Raw genomic sequence first — 21908 nt, forward strand, 5'->3', positions numbered from 1 at the left:
GCCCCGTTGTCTGTCACAAAACCTTTTCAAGTCTTCAGCTGCTGGAGGCAACTCACCCCAACCCGGCATGCCATATGCCATCCCACAGGCTATTTTTCAAGCAGGGAGCCAGGCTGCACAAATGCTGTCTCTGGCTCATGAAACAAATGCAGGTGTGAACGGGGAATGTGGCCGGCTGCCCAATGCAGTCTTAGGCCTCCCCCCTGAAATGAGTGCAGTGAACAGTGAACACAAACGGTGCATGGGCTGCACCAATGCAGTCCCCGTGTACGGCTGCCTACAAGGCAGTCCCTGCAGAACACTGAATGGTACTGACGCAAGCAACACAAGAAAATGAACGGATGGATGGAAACACGGTGCACGGGCTGCCCAATGCAGTCCCGTGGTGCGGCTGCTGACAGGGCAGTCCCTACAGCTCGAGCGATGATCCTGGCGCACATGGTGATGGATGGTATGGGGCAAATGCAAAAACAAGGGCTAGCAGGCATGGGGTCAAGGCAGAGGCAGGCAGAGAAGGCATGACAAGGCCGGCAAAACAACAAACAAAAACAAAACAAAAAAAAAAACATGACAAGTTGTAGCAAAAACAGGCCGGCAGGTGAAGCTGGCCTGCACAGGCCTTGCAGCAAAAACAGGCCGGCAGGTGAAGCTGGCCGGCACAGGCCTTGCAGCAAAAACAGGCTGGCAGGTGAAGCTGGCCGGCACAGGCCTTGCAGCAAAAACAGGCCGGCAGGTGAAGCTGGCCGGCCTCTTATCCCGTTCTGGAGGTTCGCAGAGGGAGTGCGGTGGTGCCGGCCACTCGGAAGGCAGGCTCGGACCGACCCCACTGTCTCCCTCACAACCCATCGCCTTTGCCTGTCTCTGTCAATACCCACCCCCTTAGTTTGCAAAAATCCAAATTTAGCCCCAACTTATTTTTTTTGTTTCTTTAATTTTATTCTTATTTCCCCTATAAATTTGTCTCCGAACCCCCTTTATAGTCTCTGTCCGGCTAACCTATCCTGTCCTAGCCTACTCCCAACTCTACGTTCCCTTCCTGGAGGAGAATAAGGGAGAGCTAGTGTCCTGTGTCGAGGCCCAATCTAAGCCTCAGAATGGCCTCCTCAGAACTCAGCGATCTCCTTACGACGGTGAGTCCAGCGGCCCACAACGAGAGCGAAGGGATGGATGGTGCGGAGGGTACATCTCCTAACTACTCTAACATTTATTAACCTTAAACTACCCCGGGGCTTTCCAAAAGCGCCTGTCGCTTCATCTATTAGTTCTACCAACCAAGATTCCTGTTGCCTGTGTTGGTGCCCTCACAATTTTGGGCCTTACCTTCCAATTTTCCCTCGTGCCCTCGCACGGTTTCGTGGCTGGGACGCGTGGCTCCCTTGGCAGGAACTACCCTCTGCCGATTCTCAAACGATGGCACGCCCGGGCCCTGCAACTGTCTCCGAGCCTACCAGCTCCCTAAAATTTTGCGGGGGGTTGCCCTCTCTGGCATTGCCCCCCTCCGATGCCCACGTGGCGTGCTGGTGCCCCGGGTCCCTTTCCGAGGGTCGCCCATGCCCAGTACACTGCCCCGTGGCATTCTGACGCTACGGGTCCTGCATCATGCGGGACCACCTGTGCCCACTACGCTATCCCGGCCCCCTTGGGCCCTTGGCCTACCGCGGCCGACAAGCCCGGTGCCCGGGGTACCCACTAAGCGATACTCACCGTTCGCAGCCACGCTCCCAGCCCATCAACAGGACTCCTGCACCCCTCCAAACGGGTTTCGAGCCTACTTTCCCACCAACAACAAAACGACCTCCATTTTGTCAATTTGGCTAACCCACTATCTACCTTTACACTGACCCCGGGGTCCCTTGGATGGGAATCACTCCTCCCCCCAATCACTCATCGCACCATGCATACCATATTCACTCCATACACTCAGGCCCGCTGGCCCTCACTCACTCATCATGTTTCCATTCATTTCATTCCATCGCTGAACTCTGCCATTCTTCTCACTAAATCCCTCAACTAACTCGTGCTCCCTCGTCATCCCTTATAATATAGCACATTCGATTTAACACTACGTAACTAAGCTACGTCCCCTCTACACACTCAAAGTTGGTCCGTGTCTCCAAATATCAAAAAAAATCCATTTCCCATCCTAAATCTATCCTAAAATCCCTTTAACTAATTCATTCCACGGACCCCATGAGGACTTGTCCCTGCCCCAAGAAGCCGGTCTAACTAACACTAACCCATCCCCCTAACTAGTTGTGTCCTGTGCCCCAGGCAGGGGGTCTTCCACCCCTGCCCAGGGAATCCTGTTCACCCGAAACGGCGAGGCTTGCTTTACTATTTTTATCTTGCCAAAACGAAGTTTTGCAAGATATGTTAGTCAGCTTGTATGTTTTTTTTTTTGTTTTTGTTTTTTTGTTTGTTTGTCTGTAATCACGTATAAAAAATTCTGCAGAGCACAGTTATCATCGGAAATTTTTGTAACTACGCATATCAGAGGCCGATAGAGGTCCCTTTCAGTGCACAAAATTTTGAAGGTCAAGGTCACTTTGGCGCAAATCAGGGGAGTCGACGAAACCCTTATTTTTTGAGTACTTTTGAGCGGATTGTCTTCAAACTTCATGGGAATATAGTTCATGGTCTGGCGCTCAGATGATTAATTTTTGGTGGCGATTGGCCTTCACCTTCATTTGTTTTTTTTGTTTTTTTTGGTCTGTAATCACGTATAAATCACTCTGCAGAGCACAGTTATCATTGGAAATTTTTGTAACTTCGCATATCAGAGGCCTATAGAGAACCCTTTCAGTGCACAAAATTTTGAAGGTCAAGGTCAAAGGTCAAGGTCACTGTCGCAAATCAGGGGAGTCGACGAAACCCTTATTTTTTGAGTAATTTTGATCGGATCGTCTTCAAACTTCATGGGAATATAGTTCATGGTCGGGCGCTCAGCTGATTAATTTTTGGTGGCGATTGGCCTTGACCTTCATGGTTAGTGCCTCAGGTCAAACATATTTGACCCCAAGGTCAAATTTTCAAGTTTTAGGAACCATATCATGTAATACCTCAAAATGAACACCTCGATGAGTGCTTTCTGGATATGTCAAGCTTGAGACATTATGACGTCATTTGGTGACGTTATGAGGCAAAAGCATATTTTTCATGGTTACTCTGTAGAACGATTCTCGTCGGAATCTCTCGTAGGCAGATATTCCTCAAGGAGTCGCTCCTGGTGGATAGCAGCTCTGTTCACCTCAGTGTGACCTTAAAGAAGTCACACGTGGTCACCTTTTGGCAAGATACGGGTCACCCTGCGGGTGACATTGGTTTTTTTATTTTATTTTTATTTTTTTATGCGTGCACCAGCGCGGCAACTCACAACCTGCGCTCTTTCCCCGTGACGTCATGGCAGCTGTTCGCGCTTCGCGAACCTCGTCCCTCCTCGGACTGTACCATCCGGCAGGGATTTCCCCTCCTGCCGGATTCCAACCATGCAGCCACGACGTCACCCTGCGCATTCAAAGCAAGCCTCGCATTTCGAGGGGTTCCCCACGCAAGCACATGTGCTCTGCTCGTCGGAGCTTTACACACACGCTCACCTGGAGAGCCCATCCGGTCCAAATTCACAATTCAGCCTACCTTCTGTCCGTCCGCAGGATCGGCTAACATCCACCGCGTGCGTTTCCGGACCGGATTTCACTCGCTTAGGCATGCACGCGGCTGCCTCGTGCGGAGCACAGCACAGACCCCGCGTGCGCTGCCGTGCAAACCCGGCACGGTCCTCGAAACGGCTACGGACACTACTCGTCCTTTGTCCTCCGTCTGGTGCCGTCTTCGTCGCCATTTAACACACGCCCTCCCACGTGCCATGACGCTCACACACCTCTCCATAACACTCGGACATGCGGTTGCGTTCTCGGACATGCAATCGCTTGGGATGATGCCCATGTTCCAGGCAGACCACAAAACTGCATGCAACGACATGAGTGCACCATTTCCACCAGCCTTGAGAAGTTCAGCATGGATGCCACAGATCCCTGGACCTTTGCCCCGTTTCAACCGGTTCACCGCAGCCCGTGTTTCCACAAGCGAAGGTGGACCACAGTTGATTCGAGGGTCAGCAACAGGGATTGTAAGACCCTTGACGCCCAACTTGAGAGCTGGGGGATCAGCCTGGTACAACCGCTCAAAGTAACCGGCCCTGCGGGCCTTCACTTCAGACTCCTCTGTCAAGAGCCTACCACTTTCTGCTCTAACTGCGGTGCTCCGAGGGATGGGCTTGGATGAACGCAATGCGCGAATTCCCCTGTAAGCGGGACGAGAATCACCTGTCCACAGGTGATGCTCTACCCCCTAACAGATTCCTCGCACATAGGCCTCCTTGTCCACCCTCAGTGCACGTACAGTTTTATGCCTCAGCTCCCTGAACAGCTCAGCTCTGCCATTCAGCCTGGCCCTGCGACTCTGGTCAATAGTATCCAGTGTCCCTTGAGAGACAAAATTCTTCTTTGCCCTGCGGTGAGTCCCAAGACATCCACCGGCAATATCAAGGACGGTGGTCTTGAAGGCACTCAACAACTCTTCAGGACCCCCAAAGCACCCAGACCCCCCAAGTGTCCACTCAGCCTGTTCGCAAACTCCATAGCTACTCTCTCATCCCTGAGCTTGCCAACATCCAGCCTCGGCTGGGATGGTACCATTCTCCAGGATTTAAGGTGCAGCTTTAGAGTTGCTACAACAAGCCTGTGGTCAGTATTAAGGAACTGAGCACTCCGGTAGACCCTGCAGTTCTGGATCATCCTCCAATGACCGTGAATGAGGACATGGTCAATCTCCTTTGCCACACTGCCAGCGTTGGAATACCAAGTCCAGCGATGAGCTTCTAGGCGCTGAAACCATGAACCAGCCGCCCTAAGTCCATGACTTCTTGCAAAGTCAAGGAACTTAGTGCTATTCTGGTTCATAGTTCCTGACCCATGGGGACCAACACACACCTCATAACCATCCCTATCAGTTCCAGTCGATGCATTGAAATCCCCCAAGACTAGAAGTGTATCTCGTCTGGGGCACTGATCAACCACAGACTCGAGCGTGGCGTAGAATGCATCCTTCACGGTGAGATCACTCGCCTCAGTCGGAGCATAAACAGAGACCAGGGAAATGACACCTAGGGATGACGAATCCTTAATCTCATAATACGCTCGTTGACCGGTGTTACTTCAATTATCATTGGGGTCAGCTTATTGGACACAGCTACAGCAACTCCTTGGGTATGGTAACCATGAGTGGGACCAGACCAATAGTAGGTGTAACCACCCACCATTATCTCGCCGCAATCCGGTCTCCGAACCTCAGAGAGAGCGGCAATCCCGATGTCCAAACGCTTGAGCTCAGATGATAACAGAGACAGGTGATCATCCTCTCTTAGGGATAGGACATTCCAGGCACCCACTCGAAGGGACCGCCTCAGGTTAACCCAAGGAGACCGCCGTCTGGTGGACAACACCTCAGCACCACTCCGACACAATCTCCCGCAATCTGACCCAGGGATGTTACCCCGTGGTTTCCCTCTTATCATCAAAGATTGGGTGTCCTGAAGGCTTTGCCCCAATCCCGTCATTGGGTGAGCTGCCCTGCGAAGGTAAGCTGCACAGGAGGTACTCCCAGGGAGTGGGTTTTCAGATTTTTTTGCGTTTTTGTGTTTTGCGGAATGAAGGGTTTTATGGTGGCCGGAGTGCAAATCCTGCCACCAACCTCCTAATAAAAAAGTAACCCAACTGTAGGAGGACGTCCGCAGACACAGTTGGGCACAAGATGCGGATGACCGTTGGCTCACAAGGAGCTTCTCTGCCCTTTGACAGGTTTTGTTTTTAATCCTGCTGGGTGTCCATATCCAAACACCCTCCTCACCAGAAAACCTGGTGGGGGAGACGGTTTAGTCGCCGACAACACGACCATGGAACAGGTGAGTACAGGTTTACATGGTACCTGTCGCAGGTCACTGATCTAACCTGACCTGACAACAAGGTCCGAGTATGGTATCAACATCCAGCCTAAGCACACACACACACACACTTATTATTATTATTATCGTTATTATTATCGTTATTGTTATTGTTCTCGTTATTAATTTTGCGTTAAGTCTGCTCTGTGTCCCCTTTTGTAAGTTGCGTTTATTGTCACACCACACGCTTCTTTCTATATCTGCACAACACACCGCAATAAATCATCACTGTGCCACATATCTTTCCTCACCTGCTTGTAAATAAATTATTATTGTTATAATTCTTAGGAATGTTCCCTGCTCGTTTTTGTCTTTTCTTCCATTGATCCAGCATGGTCCGAATCCTCGCTTCGCCGGGACTTTATACCCAACGATTCGTTCCTTTTTGCCGGTACGTCCTTGGCAGGGGCGCTCGGCTGCATCCGATCTGGAAAAGTGATCCGTTCCGGTAGAGTGATCCGGTTCGGACAAGGCGTACCGAGGGCGTGTTCCCCAGTAATTAAACCACGTGATTAATTAGGTAACCCAAATAACCCATAGACGGGAGGACCCGAGGTCACGCGGTTGAGTTATTGGCGTCCACGGTCAGTTAAGCGACCCGCTTAACTGTAAGTATATGTATATATACGACCCGCTTAACCGCTCTTAGAATGTAAGGAATTATCCGTGTGCGACGGCCTACAATTCCGGGGAGTCTGGTGGGAATCGACAAAGCTTCCCCCACCTAGTGGACTTCTCACCCGACCCCCCCGGCCCGCAACAATATATATATATATATATATATATACATATATATATATATACATACATATACAGTCATGCGCCACTTAACGACGGGGTTACGTTCTGAGAAACGCGTCGTTAAGCGACGTCGTCGTTGTGCGAACGTCATTTTTTTTTCGTTTTCTTTTTCGAACATCGTACTTACACAAACCGAGACACCTAGGCTATATGGTGTAGCCTATTGCTCCTCGGATACAAACCTGTACAGCATGTTCCTGTACTGAATACTGTCGGCAATTGTAACACACACCCAAGAGAGACGGAAGACACGTTAGATTTACCTTTGTGCTGTTCATGACGGCCATCGGTGTTGTTAGCAGCAGCTTACAATCTCCTCTCGCATCGATTATAGAAAGGTGAATAATTAGCGTTTGGATTTTATAAATACGTAATCATTGCATCGATGTTATAATTTACAAATGAAGAAACGAGCACCTGTCAATTCTGATAGATATATATATATATATATATATATATATATATATATATATATATTTTTTTTTTTTTTCGGAACAGTGCGATTGTTTAAAAAGCTTCACTAAAAATAAATTTGTGTTTTAATGTCGACTAAGAACAACGATTTATTCGCGGAATTCTTCAATTCAAATGTAGTTTACTTGCGAGAAGGTAAACGTGCAAACATTGGTTCAGTTTGAAAGCCGATTTAGCACGATCCTGCTTTTTTTTCGCGATGACATTTTATGGACCCCAACGATTGCATTATAACAGGGCCACACTGTCATTTATTATCATTATGAAGTATTATGCACTGTACAGTGTACATAATTGTATGTGCTATTTTTATACGAGGCAACATCACTCGGCGATAGGAATTTTTCAGTTACTTTTTTTTTTCTTTTTTTAAATATTATTTCCAGAGCTGGCAGATCCGTCGTATATGCGATCCGTCGTTGCCCGGTACGTCGTTAAGCGACGCATGACTGTATATATATATATATATATATATATATATATATATATATATATATATATATATATATATATATATATATATATATATATATATATATATATATATATATATATATTGTCTCGGGCCTCTTACCTGCAGTGAGCACAACAAGGCTGTACTTATTTTTGGATATTTATATTTACGGATGCTTTCCGACAGTTTTGTGATTTTTCCCATGTATCGGTTTCGATGTCCAATGAGGACAGCTGCGATGATAAATTTTCAGCTTTTTATGTCACCGTGAAGGTGACGAATATTACTACCAGTCACTCAGTGAGTCAGTCCTTCAGTAAGTCAGTGAGTCAGTGAGTGATTATTTTGAACCTTATATATTAGATGTATGTACTATTGTTTCGAATTTGGAAGCCTTTTGCACACAAACAGACAGCAGTCCCCGTAGCTCAGTTATCACGATAACTATATGTTTATAATTAGGGCCCCATCCCCTATGTCTAACGGGAATTACATGTGTGCGCTGCGAAGTTTCTTTATAGTTTGTTTTATTTACAACAAATCCCCTTCACTTCTTCAAACCACCGACTCCATTGCCCACGTGTTTTTGGCTGAAGGCGTGGGCAGAGCCGCCATCGCATCAGATCGAGGCTCCGCTCCGAGGAAGGGCATGTAGCGTTTCCTCCAGCCAATGGGTGAAGGGTGAGCAGAGCCGAGGCGCTCCGGCCAATGGGAGGCCAGAGTGCTGGGAATGCCGAGACGCCAGAGTCCGAGACGCCCCGACACCCCCCCTGAGGCTCCCCGTCCAATTAGTAGGCTCGTCACCTCAGAGCTCCGACTCCGCCCAGGAAATGAGGGGGTTCCCCTCGTCCAATCAGGAGGAGAGTGGCCGGAAAAGAGGAAGAGTATAGTGGTTGTCAGGACCAGAGTACTGCACTCATCGTGGCCGAGTGCTTTTGGTCTGTCGTGGTGGCTTGGTCTCGGTGGTTGTCTGCGGTCCTTGGCGGTGGCTCCTTGTGGTGATGGTGGCCGAGCAGCCAGGGTCATGGGCCGTGGATTTCGGGAAGTGGGTTCGAGTCCCACCGTGGTGGGTTGGAGTCCGGTGTAACCACACGAGGCGGGAAAGTACCAGTCCAGGCTCTGGTCCCCAGCTGAACTATCCTTGGCGGGAGAACCGAATAAAGACCCACAGGGTCCATTTCATTTGGGTGTGTGTGTGTGTGTGTGTGTGTGTGTGTGTGTGTGTGTGTGTGTGTGTGTGTGTGTGTGTGTGTGTGTGTGTGTGTGTGTGTGTGTGTGTGCGTGCGTGCGTGCGGTGCCAGTCTGTTAAATAGAATTGTGAAGTGCTTTTCGTTCATTGCAAATTGCATTTCTTGTATTCAGATAACTCTGCTCTATGTCTCCCTCCCTATTGTAAATGAATATCTGTTAAATGTTCCAGTTTGTTGCCTGTCGTTTCTCCCATTGACCCAGCATGGTGCGTATTAAGAATTAGGGAGGCCGTGTGCCGTAAGTTGTAATTTGGACCGACGGACTTTGGTAATTCCACTCTGTTACACCGGACCGAGGTCGCTAGAGCGACCCGGTTCGACAGAGGGTGTGACTTCCCCGGTAATTTGACGACGTGGGTATTTAGGTATATTGAAATTAGGCAATTAACCCTACCCCACGCCGTCAAAATATTGCCGACCACGGTTCACTAAGGGATCCATGACCTTTCGGACATATCTGAGAGTCACGACCTAAATTCCGGGGTGTTCGGTGGGGACGACCAAGCTGTTAGCTTGTTAGCTTGTTAGACCCTACTGCTCCCCCTGGTGTTCGTCTATCGCTGCCGAACCCTGGCCCACAACACGATTAGAATGTGATTACATGTATAAAGTCTGTACTATTAGAATGTGATTACACGTATAAAGTCTGTACTATTAGAATGTGATTATGTGTATAAAGTATGTACTATGAGAATGTGATTACGTGTATAAAGTATGTACAATTAGAATGCGATTACGTGTATAAGGTATGTACAATTAGAATGTGATGACGTGTATAAAGTATGCATTATTAGAATGTGATTATGTGCTTAAAGTATGTACAATTAAAATGTATTTGTGTGTATAAAGTATGTCCTGTGGTTGTAGAATGTGATTACATGTATAAAGTATGTAATCTTAGAATGTAATTACGTGTTTAAAGCATGTACTATTAGAATGTAATTATGTGTATAAAGTATGTCCTGTGATTGTAGAATGTGATTACATGTATAAAGTATGTACTATTAGAATGTGATTACGTGTTTAAAGTATGTACTATTAGAATGTGATTACGTGTATAAAGTATGTACAATTTGAATGTGATGACGTGTATAAAGTATGTACAATGAGAATGTGATGACGTTTATAAAGTATGCACTATTAGAATGTGATTATGTGCATAAAGTATGCACTATTAGAATGTGATTACGTGTATCAAGTATGTACAAATACAATGTGATTATATGTTTAAAGTATGTACTATTAGAATGTTATTATGTGTATAAAGTATGTACAATTAGAATGTAATCATGTGTATAAAGTATGCACTATAAGAATGTAATTACGTGTAAAAAGTATGTACTATTAGAATGTGATTACGTGTTTGAAGTATGCACTATTAGAATGTGATTACGTGTATAAAGTATGTATAATTTGAATGTGATGACGTGTATAATGTATGTACGATTAGAATGTGATTACGTGTATAAAGTATGCACAATTAGAATGTGATTATGTGCATAAAGTATGCACTATTAGAATGTGATTACGTGTATCAAGTATGTATAATTACAATGTGATTATATGTTTAAAGTATGTACTATTAGAATGTGATTATGTGCATCAAGTATGTACACTTAGAATGTAATTATGTGTATAAAGTATGCACCATAAGAATGTGATTACGTGTATAAAGTATGTACTATTAGAATGTGATTACGTGTTTGAAGTATGCACTATAAGAATGTGATTATGTGAAAAAAGTATGTACGATTAGAATGTCATTACGTGTATAAAGTGTGTAAAATTAGAATGTGATTATGTGCATAAAGTATGCACTATTAGAATGTGATTACGTGTATCAAGTAAGTACAATTACAATGTGATTATATGTTTAAAGTATGTACTATTAGAATGTGATTACATGCATAAAGTATGTCCTATTAGAATGTGATTCCGTGCATAAAGTATGTACCATTAGAATGTAATTATGTGTATAAAGTATGTACTCTTGGAATGTGATTACATGTATAAAGTATGTACAATTATAATGTGGTTATGTGCATAAAGTATGTGCAATTATAATATGATTACGTGTATCAAGAATGTACAATTAGAATGTGATTACGTGTATAAAGTATTTACTATTAGAATGTGATTACGTGTATAAAGTATGCACAATTAGAATGTGATTATGTGCATAAAGTATGCACTATTAGAATGTGATTACGTGCATCAAGTATGTATAATTACAATGTGATTATATGTTTAAAGTATGTACTATTAGAATGTGATTACATGTATAAAGTATGTCCTATTAGAATGTGATTACGTGCATAAAGTATGTACAATTATAATGTGATTATGTGCATAAAGTATGTGCAATTATAATATGATTACGTGTATCAAGAATGTACTATTAGAATGTGATTACGTGTATAAAGTATTTACTATTAGAATGTGATTACGTGTATAAAGTATGCACTATTAGAATGTGATTATGTGTATAAAGTATGTACTATTAGAATGTGATTACGTGTATAAAGTATGCACTATTAGAATGTGATTATGTGTATAAAGTATGTATTATTAGAATGTGATTACGTGTATAAAGTATGTACTATTTGAATGTGATTACGTGTATAAAGTATGTACTATTTGAATGTGATTACATGTATAAAGTATGTACCATTAGAAAGTGATTACGTGTTTAAAGTACGTCCTATTAGAATGTGATTACGTGCATCAAGCATGTACAATTAGAATGTGATTATTGTATAAAGTATGTACTATTAGAATGTGATTTCGTGTTTAAAGTACGTACTATTAGAATGTGATTACCCGTATAAAGTATGTACAATTAGAATGTGATTACGTGTATAAAGTATGTACAATTAGAATGTGATGACGTGTATAAAATATATTCTTAGAATGTAATTATGTGTACAATTATGTAGAATGTAATTATGTGTATAAAGTATGCACTATTAGAATGTGATTATGTGTTTAAAGTATGGACTATATGAATGTGATTACGTACATATCTTATCTACAATTGGAATGTGGGTACATGAACAAGCCAAAATCCTTCCAAAAAAGCCAAAAAAGTCCCGTGGACAGATAAGACCAATTTAGAGCTTTTTGGTAAAGCACATCATCTCCATGTTTACAGAAAAAAAATGAAGCCTTTAAAGAAAAGAACACCTTCCCTGCAGTCAAACATGAAGGAGGTTCAGTAATGTTTTAGGGTTGCTGTGCTGCCTCTGGCACTGGGTGCCTTGAATGTGTGCATGGCATCATTAAACCAGGAGATTACCAAGGCATTTTGGAGCGCAATGTTCAACCGTGTCAGAAAGCTGGGTCTCTGTCAAAGGTCATAGGTCTTGCAGCAGGACAATGACCCCAAACACACTTCATGAAGCACCCAGGATTGGTTCAAGACAAAACGCTGGACTGTTCTGAAGTGGCCAGCAATGAGTCCAGATCTATATCCCATTGAACACCTGTCAGAAGATCTGAAAACAGCAGTTGGGAGAAGGCACCCTTCAAATCTGGGAGAACTGAAGCAGTTTGCACAAGAAGAGTGGGACAAACTGCCAGTGGAGAGGTGTAGGAAGCTCATTCATGGCTATAGGAAGTACTTGACTGCAGTTATTTTGTCCAAAGGCTGCGATACCAAATATTAAGTCGAGGGTGTCAATAATTTTGTCAAAGCCATTTATTTTTATCTTCTAATTTAAAAGGACATATTAAGTTCTGAATCAAAAACAAAGGTTCTGTCATCTGAACAGTGAAATAAAGAATTGTGGAAGCAAAATACTTTCGTCAATTTCAACTTATTTTGGAGAAAATTGTGAGTTATTTGAAAAAAGTTCAACGGTGCCAATATTTTTGGCCACGACTGAACATTGGTCATTCAATTTTGTTGTTCTGTCTGTTTGTTTGTCAATTGCCTAAGGTCAATTCTAAACCAATTGTCATGAAACTTTACCACGTTGTAGAAATAGTCTCAACTGAGAAGCCTATTGATTTTCAGGGCAAAGGTCAAAGGTCATCTTGAGGTAGAATTTCTAAAATTATTATTTTTCATCCAATTCACTTGAAAGTTGAACAGGATTTTCATATTGCGTCACTGAATTGGGAACCCAACTATTTTTGAGATCAAAAGGTAAAAGGTCAACTCAAGGTGAAACTTCTGAAGTCATCAATTATAAATCTGAAAAATCATAAATCTTCATCCTATTGACTAGAAAATTAAAAAGCAATTGCATAGTGTATTACTGAATTGGAAAGCCAGCTTTTTTGAGATTAAAAGGTCAAAGGTCAACTCAAGGTCAAACTTCTAAAATAATCAATTTTCAACTGAAAAAAATCATCAATTTACATCCTATTAACTTGAAAGTTGAAAAGGATTTTCATAGACAATTGCTGAATTGGAAAAGCAGCTATTTTTGAGGTCAAAAGGTCAACTCAAGGTCAAACTTCTAAAATAATCAAATTTCATCCCATTAACCTGGAAATGAAGCAGGAATTGCAGAGTGCATCACTGAATTTGGACACCAACTATTTTTGAGGTCAAAAGGTCAATGGACAACTGAAAGGCAAACATCTAAAATCATCAATTTTCAACTGAAAAATTGTCAATTTACATCCTATTAACTTGAAAGCTAAACAGGATTTACATAGTCCATCACTGCATTGGGACAACTATTTTTGAGATCAAAATGTCAAAGGTCAAACTTCTAAAATCATCAAATTTCAAAAAGGTCAAACTTCAAAAAAAATTTTGGACATTTTGGTCGAAAGATCTGTGCATGGTTTCACTACATTCATCGACCGGAAGCTTACTTTCACTGGACAGTATACTCATTGGGATTCCTACAGCTCCATGAGTGACAAAATTGCCTTGATCAACATCCTTGTGAACAGGCATTTAATTGGAGGATTTGCTGACCTTGTAATCTTCCTGCTAAAATGGAGAAAATCATGAATATACTCAGTGAGAATGGTTACCCGGACTTTCTATGGTACAATGGTTTCTAAATACGACAAAGGATGGCATGGTTGGTCCTGACAAATGTCCAATCTATGCCAGGACGCCGTGGAAAGGACGATCATCAAATAGGTTTGAAGAATAAATCAAACATACGATATCAAACACGTACCAAGCTGTACAACCTCGAGTTATCGTTACCTCTCGCCGTTTGCTTATGTCAGTCAACAAAGACGTTCTGCCCACCTCACAAATCAGCAATGTTATCGATGAGTTTAAGTGTTGATATGAAGCTCGGTATGTGGGCCATACAACCCAAAGGTTGGCTGATCGAATCAAACAGCATGTCCCTCTGGCGATTCGAGAAGAGAAGCAGGGATCTGAGACAGAGACTTAATTCCTTTGGTACCAGGTCTCTTTGGAGAATCCTTGGCTATCGCTGGTCGGGCTTTGTGGCCAATGAGCAGTTGCTGAGAAACTGAAATGAGATTTGTTACCTGCATAGTCCATGAGCGTCAGCTGCGGCTGTATGTATGAACATGTAGCTCGTTTTCCTGATGCTGATCCTGCTCACCAGATTCTCTCAGTGAGGGAACCTTGTGAGTGGAGGAGGGCAATGGGCCGACCATGTGCCTCGTGGTTGCAGCAGGTTGATCAGCATCTCAAGGAGATGGGAATGGGCCAGGCATCTGCCTGGGGGATGGCCAGACAGAGGCCCCTGGAGTACCAGCGGAAAGTGGACGCTGCGACACGCTGCTCCAGCGCATGTTCCCATACCTGACGTGACCTGGGTTTCTTGAGATTTTGGGATGAGAAATGTGTTTCCTTCTTTGAGTCACTCATCCACTGCCTTTTCCTCTTGGATCAGTTCATTGAATGTCCTGACAGTATTGAGGAGAGCATCAAGTTGTTTTAGCCAGAAGTTTGGAATTCCATCTGGGCCTGGGCTTTTAAAGTTTGGCATTTTTTGAAGTTGTTTTCTAATTTTTTCTTCATCAATGATCACTGGGAGCATTTCCTCTCAATGTTGCTTCTTCTTTTCCAAGGCTGGGATCCATTCTGCTTCCTTGTTATGTTTCTTTTGATCTTCAAAAATGCCTTTCCAGAATTTTTATTGCTTTTCTTTTTCAGGCAGAGTTGACACATTCTGCTTAGGTTTCCCTTATTCGCGGTAGAATCTCTTCGGGTTACTCTCAAGCATGTGGTTTTGTTTTCTCCTATTGTTTGCTTCCTCATAGTATTTTCTTTTTTATCTTCCTTGCTATTATTTCTATTTGAGTTTGTTTTCAGCACCCAAGCACTCAAGGTCTTTGTCTTCGATTTTGGATTTTTTTTTTATTCTTTGGAATTTTTTTTTTTAGTTTTGAGCTTGTTTCCTTCCCTGAACTGTTGTATTTGACCTACATCCTTCCTCAGTTGTTCTCTTTGTGTCTCTGATCTCTGTTTCCATGGTGGGATTTGACTTCTATTTATCGGGCTTGGTTTCTTTCCTCTTGTGATGTTGTTTGCTCATTATTTTTCTTGAATGAATGGTGCTGCTGCGAAACACACAATATCGATTTCTTTCAAGGTGGATGATTTTGAAATCATTTTTCTGATTTAATGGCTGGTCCTCCTCACTAAAATGTTTGTCCGTTTGTTGTTTTCTATAAGATGGAGTTTTAGTCACTCTCTTAGTTTTATCAGTTTTATCTCTTCTATTTTGCTGGCCAAATCTTCCCACCTACGCTGCTCTTCATCATCTTCGCCCTCCTGCTCTCCCTTGTCTCCCTGCCCATCATCAACCGCATTTTCCACTCTTTTCCCCTTTGTCTGTGCCTGAGTCACCTGGTCCTCATCTCTGAATCGGTTTTGCCTCTCTCTTATGGGGACACCCTCGTTCTCTCCTTTCATCACATTCTTTCTTTGTCACCTTTGGACTGGTTCTATGTCAGGGTTTGGTTCCCCGTTTCGTTGTAAAGCCAAACCTCCCTCTCATGCCATTTCGGCCAAATCCCTGCCATCCCTTTCTTCACCTTCAAGCAAGCACATAGCTCCCTTCGCTCTAATCTCTCTTGTCACTTGTTGCCTTGCCAAAGGTGTAATTTTTCATCTTCTATCTTTATCTAGATATCTTTTAATTGTTTAACAAACCTTCTCAAATTTATCAAAGGGGACTCTCTCTCTCTCTCTGCCCTAGTAGCCAATTTCGTTTTTTTCAGCTCGTCCCTGAACCGCTCATCCTTACCTTTCCTCCCCCATGCCTTATGTTTGAAATACATTCTGCATTGGAGGAAGATCTCCTTCTCTTCATCACTACAGGTTTCTGTTTGTAGTTTTCATCTCTGGAGTGTTGTCTTTGATGGTGGAGAGACAGTTAGCACCATTACAGCTTCTTGCTTTGGTGCATAATCATGTCTCTTTGCAAGGTGATATTTTGCCTCTCTTGATTGAGAAGGTGCAGTCATTATTTTTTTATGGCTCACATTCCTGCTGTTCGGACTGGCCGCACAGACATACGGTTTCCCCTATCAGAAGCTTGTGACTCTTTGCCTGATATATTTTTCTCCTTTAATCAACACAAGATGTTCTGTTGTTTCCCCATACCACGTCTTCATCACCTCCTCCCGTTCGACTGAAGGCCCCTTCGCCCCGGGACTCGCCGTGCAGCTCGCCCAATACTCCGGATCATGTACAAATCACACAGCATAACACTCCGCTCACTTTTCCCCCACTTTAATTGCCAGGGCTGATATCTGCTGTCAGGATCGATGCCCTGGAATTTCCTAGTGCCACAATTGACGCATCACCATGGTCAGCCTCACAGCGCCGCACCGACGCGCACGTCACAGAACCGTGCATATTTCGTTTTCCCCTTCTCCACAACCATTCGTTGATTCACAAAACCTTTTTTGTGTGTAAAGTCAAGGCTCGTGGAAAAGTAAGAGCACAGAATGGATCAGAGCACAACATAACAAAGATAGAGCACAACAAAACAAAAGGAAGAGCAGAAAAAAGGGGGAAAGCCAATAGCAGGGTTGAAAGACAAAACAGACAGAGAGGGACAAACAAGGAATTCAGGCAGGAATGATGGGTTGTGGAAGTTACAGGTGGTGGAAAAGATGGATACCGAAGCAAACTCTCAGGAAGGAAAACTGGAAATTTGAAAGGGTGTGAGCTCATGGGGAGGAGGGAGTGGTTTAACGGGTGCTGAAAAGATCATGGTTTTGGATGGGGGATGATCTGAGATGGTAGTAAACAGCTGTCTTGAAGACCTGGAGGGAATAATGGGATTTTAAAAGATGTGGAAGTTGGTTCCACAGGTGGGAAAAAAGAGAAACGAACGAGTGGAGGTGAACAGTGGTTCTTGATTTTGAGAGTTTAACTCGGAGGGGTTGCTGGTGGACCAAGCGGGTCTAGCATATACCTGGGGGGGGAGCGTGGGGCGGGGGGACAAAGTATGGAGAGGGCAGAGGGCGCAAGACCAGAAAGGAGGTGGTAGAAGACAGAGACACCACTGAACTGTCTGTGGTGGCGAAGTGATAGGTCCACAGACTCAGCTTCATCACAGAAAATTCCACTGATCTTGAAGCTTTGGCTTCCATGGCATCAAGCTGAGACTTTTACGCAGCACCATAATTAACAACTTGCCAATTCATTCCACTGAAATGACCGAATGAAAAGGATTCGTAATCAATGTTCAAAATTTGAAACGTAGTCCTGAAAGTTACGTCTCGCACTTACAATAGTACGTTGCATTGTAATCTGAATAAAATATTTTGGGGTATGATTTGGTGGCCATTCCCACCCCCCCCCCACCAAAGCCCCCCACATTGGTGCTCAGAGAGGTGACCCCACCCGCCCCCTCCTCACTACGCCGATGGGTGTACTCTATCTTCACTGGTATGAAAAACTGAAGACAAGTTCATATCATTTCACTAGAGCCAAGCTTTTGGCCACCAGAAGTCATCACTTGAAGCTGTTCAACCAACAACGTAGACTGGATGACAGGAACTCTTTTTTCCATCAGAGAATGACTTGAAGACTGCAACAGCCTTCTTGAATGTGTCACTGTTCCCTCTGTGCAAACAATCAAGAACAGACTCGATTTTCACTGGCGTTCTATTGGATTCAACACTGTGTGACCTCTCTGACATAAGTCCTCTTAAAATACAAATACAGTACCACTCTAACGCAAACACCGAAGGACTCCATAGGACAACAAATATCCTTGTTTTCCGTATACATGATGATGATGATGATGATGATGATGATGATGATGATGAGAGGGGATGGGATCTGGGTAAGAAACTTCTCCATACTGGCAGGGGAGAAGTCCACATGTCGTCGTAAATATTCTGTACAGATGGAAAAGTTTGGTGCAGGAAGGAACAGATTTGGGACCTTTGCCTTTTCAGTGAAGTTAATGACCTTTGCTTTTTCTCGAGTCGTGTCCAGCACAATTCCACCCTTTCGGAGGGGATGAATGGAAGGGCAATCTGTACCAGAGACAGATCCGAGCAGCTCCCACAAGGATTTGAAGGAGGGTGAGTGGCTGAAGAAGGTGAGTCCGATGCTGGGCCGAGGCACTCTGTAGGACAGATGCACAATGGTTCCAAGCTGTGCGAAGAGACGGCAATGGTTCCAAGTTGTGTGGAGACACACACGGCAATGGTTCCAAGTTGTGTGGAGACACGGCAATGGTTCCAAGTTGTGTGGAAACAGGGCTCTGGTTCCAAGTTGTGTGGAGACATGGCAATGATTCCAAGTTGTGTGGAGACATGGCAATGGTTCCAAGTTGCGCGGAGAGAGTTCACAATACCAAATTCGAGAAGATGGAAAGAAAAGTTGAATACAAGAGATGGGATTCAGTGTGAGTTTATCAACAGTTCTACATCATTCAAGCATCAACTTTATCACTTATTTGTGCCAATATTGACTGTATATGTGAAGTTAATGTATGCACTTCCAAAAAAAATAGTTGATGCCATATTCTGTACGCAACAAAAAAGTTTTCCAAAGTAATACATTTTCCACCTGACCTCCAATTATATTTGTAGCTCCTAAGGAATCAACAAACACAGATATTTGGTTTGGCCCCAGGTGTGAACGAGTAATGAATGCAATGATCACCTTGTTCGCTGCCACATTTTCCTCATCACCTGACTGCTCCTCTGTGAGCTGTGGAAATACAAGGAGAAAAGCAATTAAGAGTAAAATGAGCACAAGTGGCATTTAGATTTGGAAAATTATCACAAAGCCAGAGCCTTTTTCTTTGTCTATGAACAGAAAAGGCAGGTCCTTAAACAAAAACAACAAACATGTTTATTGCAATGGAAATGCCAATACCCTTGGGTACTCAAAAGCTTCACACCTGAGAGATAATAGAGTCGATCTGAGACTGCAAACTTAATCCCACACTATCTCTTCGAAGCCGAGAGGCAACAGTGCCAAGATAGTCCAGAGAAGCAACTCGAAGAGGCATTTCACAAGCCTTGTTACTGAACTGATGAACCTGTGAAAAGCACACGTCAATGATTTTTATAAAACAACTTAGTGGGGGCAAGTAAGTAAAAAGTCAATATGGTACTTCATGGTAAATTAAAAAACAAAAACCCCACTTTGTATTTCTCAGGGGCTGAAAGGATGGCCGAGAGGAATGCACACTCGTAACTAAGCTGTCCAGCCTGGGTTCAAATCTCATCCCAGCTAAAAACAGTCATCCAGGTGTTTCACAGGTAGGGTGATTCATCAATGTGTGTGCTCCGTCCCTTGGATTGATGCTGAATGGGTGTCTCATCTGCCGGCATTAGTTGGTGGACGTTAGAGACCCCACGGTGGCCTTCAAGAAAAGTTGGCGAGCTCTCACCGGCACCCTGAACAAATTACAAATTCCTACCCTACTACTGGAAAGGCATTGGCAAACCACCCAGTATAAGTCTGCCCCAGGAAGCTGCTTTAGCAGCACCGACGCTCTGAAACAGAGTATGTGGTACATCAGAATCAGGATGCATTTCTGAAGAGTGACAAAAGGGAATCGGTGCAGGAGCAAAAAATATTGGCACACATGCACACACAGATACATGCACATGCACAACTAATAATTATCGCTGATGATATGAAGCTGTTCTCTAATGACCTGATCACTAATCTCTAATGATCCGATTACTAATCAGCAGTGTTGGTTTTTGTGCCCCCCAGATCAAAACTGCTGATTAGCCCATGTTGCTCCCCACACAAAGGTGCATTTACACCCAGAGTTTAGAGTTTGAAACTTAAAAGATGTGGAAATGGATAAGGAACTAAAAGGGCACTCTTCGACTCTATTATTGTCAGGGCAAGCCAGATTAGATCTGTGACTTGTTACAGGTGCCATGTAAACCTGTACTAACGTTTTTCATGGTCGTGTTGTTGGTGACTAAACCGTCTCCCCCATAAGGTTTCTGGTGAGGAGGGTGCATGGATATGGACACCAATCAGGATTAAAAACAAAACCTGTCAAAGGGTGGAGGAGCTCCTTGTGAGCCAACAGCCATCCATTTCTCTTGCCAAACTGTGTCTGAGGACATCCTCCTGCAGTTGGGTTACTTTTTTTTTAGGTTGGTGAGAGGATTTGCACTCCAGTCACCGTAAAACACTTCATTCTGCAAAACTCACAAATGTAAGAAAATCTGAAAACCCACTGCATGGGAGTACCTCCTGTGCTGCTGCCCTTCGCAAGGTAAGCTCACCAGATGACGGGATTGAGTCAAAACCTTCGGATCCCCCATTCCTTGATGATGGGAGGAAAATAACTGGGTAAACCTCCAGGGTCAGATTGCGGTGGTGTGTGGTGGAGTGGTGCTGAGGTGTCGTCCACCAGATGGCAGTCTCCTTGGGTTAACCTGAGGCGATCTGTTGGGGTGGGTGCTTGGAATATCCCATCTCGAAGAGAGGATTATCACCAGTCTCTGTTACCATCTGAGCTCAAGCATTTGAACACAGGTATTGCAGCACTCTCTGAGGTTCGGAGACCGGATAGTGGCAAGATCAAGGCGGGTGGTTACACCTACTATCGGTGTGGTTGCTCTGATGGTTACCATGCCCAAAGAGTTGCTGCAGCTGTGTCCAATAAGCTCACTCCAATGATAATTGAGGTAACACCAGTTAACGAGCGTATTATGAGACCAAGGATTCATCACTCCTTGGGTGTCGTTTCCCTGGTCTCTGTATATGCTGCGACTGAGACGAGTGATCTCACTGTGAAGGACGCATTCTATGCCACGCTCGAGTCTGTGGTTGATCACTGCCCTAGGCGAGATAGTTTTTTCATCTGAGGGGATTTCAATGCAATGACTGGAACTGATAGGGATGGTTATGAGACATGTGTTGGTCCCCATGGGTCTGGAACAGTGAACAAGAATAGCACTAAGTTCCTTGACTTTGCAAGAAGTCATGGACTTAGGGAGGCTGGTTCATGGTTTCAGCACCCACAGGCTCACCGCTGGACTTGGTATTCCAACGCTGATGGGGTGGCAAAGGAGATTAACCATGAGCTCGTTGATGGTCACTGGAGGATGATCCAGAACTGCAGGGTCTACCGGAGTGCTCAGTTCATCAACACCGATCAGAGGCTTGTTGTAGCTACTTTGAAGTTGCAGCTTCAATCCGGGAGAATGGTACCATCCCAGCCTAGGCTGGATGTTGGCAAGATCAAAGATGAGAAGGTAGCTGAGGAGCATGTGAACAGGCTGAATGGGGATTTGGGGGGTCTGGGTGCTTTGGGGAAACCTGAAGAGTTGTGGAGTGCCTTCAAGACCACCGTCCTTGATGTTGCCAGTGGATGTCTTGGAACTCACCGTTGGGCGAAGAAGAATTTTGTCTCTCAAAGGACACTGGATAGCTTTGACCAGAGTCACAGGGCCAAGCTTAATACCAAAGCTGAGCTGTTCAGGGAGTTGAAGTGTAAAACTGTACGTGCGCTGAGGGTGGGCAAGGAGG

The 21908-nt window shown here is 44.2% G+C and overlaps 1 protein-coding gene across 2 annotated transcripts in view; it reads right to left on the bottom strand.

Annotated features, from left to right (window-relative positions):
• The window catches only part of LOC147016268 (nipped-B-like protein A), a 263933-nt gene that overhangs the window by 186907 nt on the left and 55118 nt on the right, over positions 1–21908 (bottom strand). For both annotated transcript variants that reach the window (XM_085844842.1, XM_085844843.1), the window contains exons 17-18: positions 19303–19443; positions 19062–19109 (exon numbers count right to left, since the gene is read on the bottom strand). In XM_085844842.1, coding sequence (XP_085700968.1) covers positions 19062–19109; positions 19303–19443 — 189 coding nt within the window. The remainder of the gene's footprint in view (positions 1–19061; positions 19110–19302; positions 19444–21908) is intronic.

This window comes from Eptatretus burgeri, chromosome 11, assembly GCF_056783735.1.
Source record: "Eptatretus burgeri isolate ZD-2024b chromosome 11, Ebu_testis_v1, whole genome shotgun sequence".
Classification (NCBI taxonomy): domain Eukaryota; kingdom Metazoa; phylum Chordata; class Myxini; order Myxiniformes; family Myxinidae; genus Eptatretus; species Eptatretus burgeri.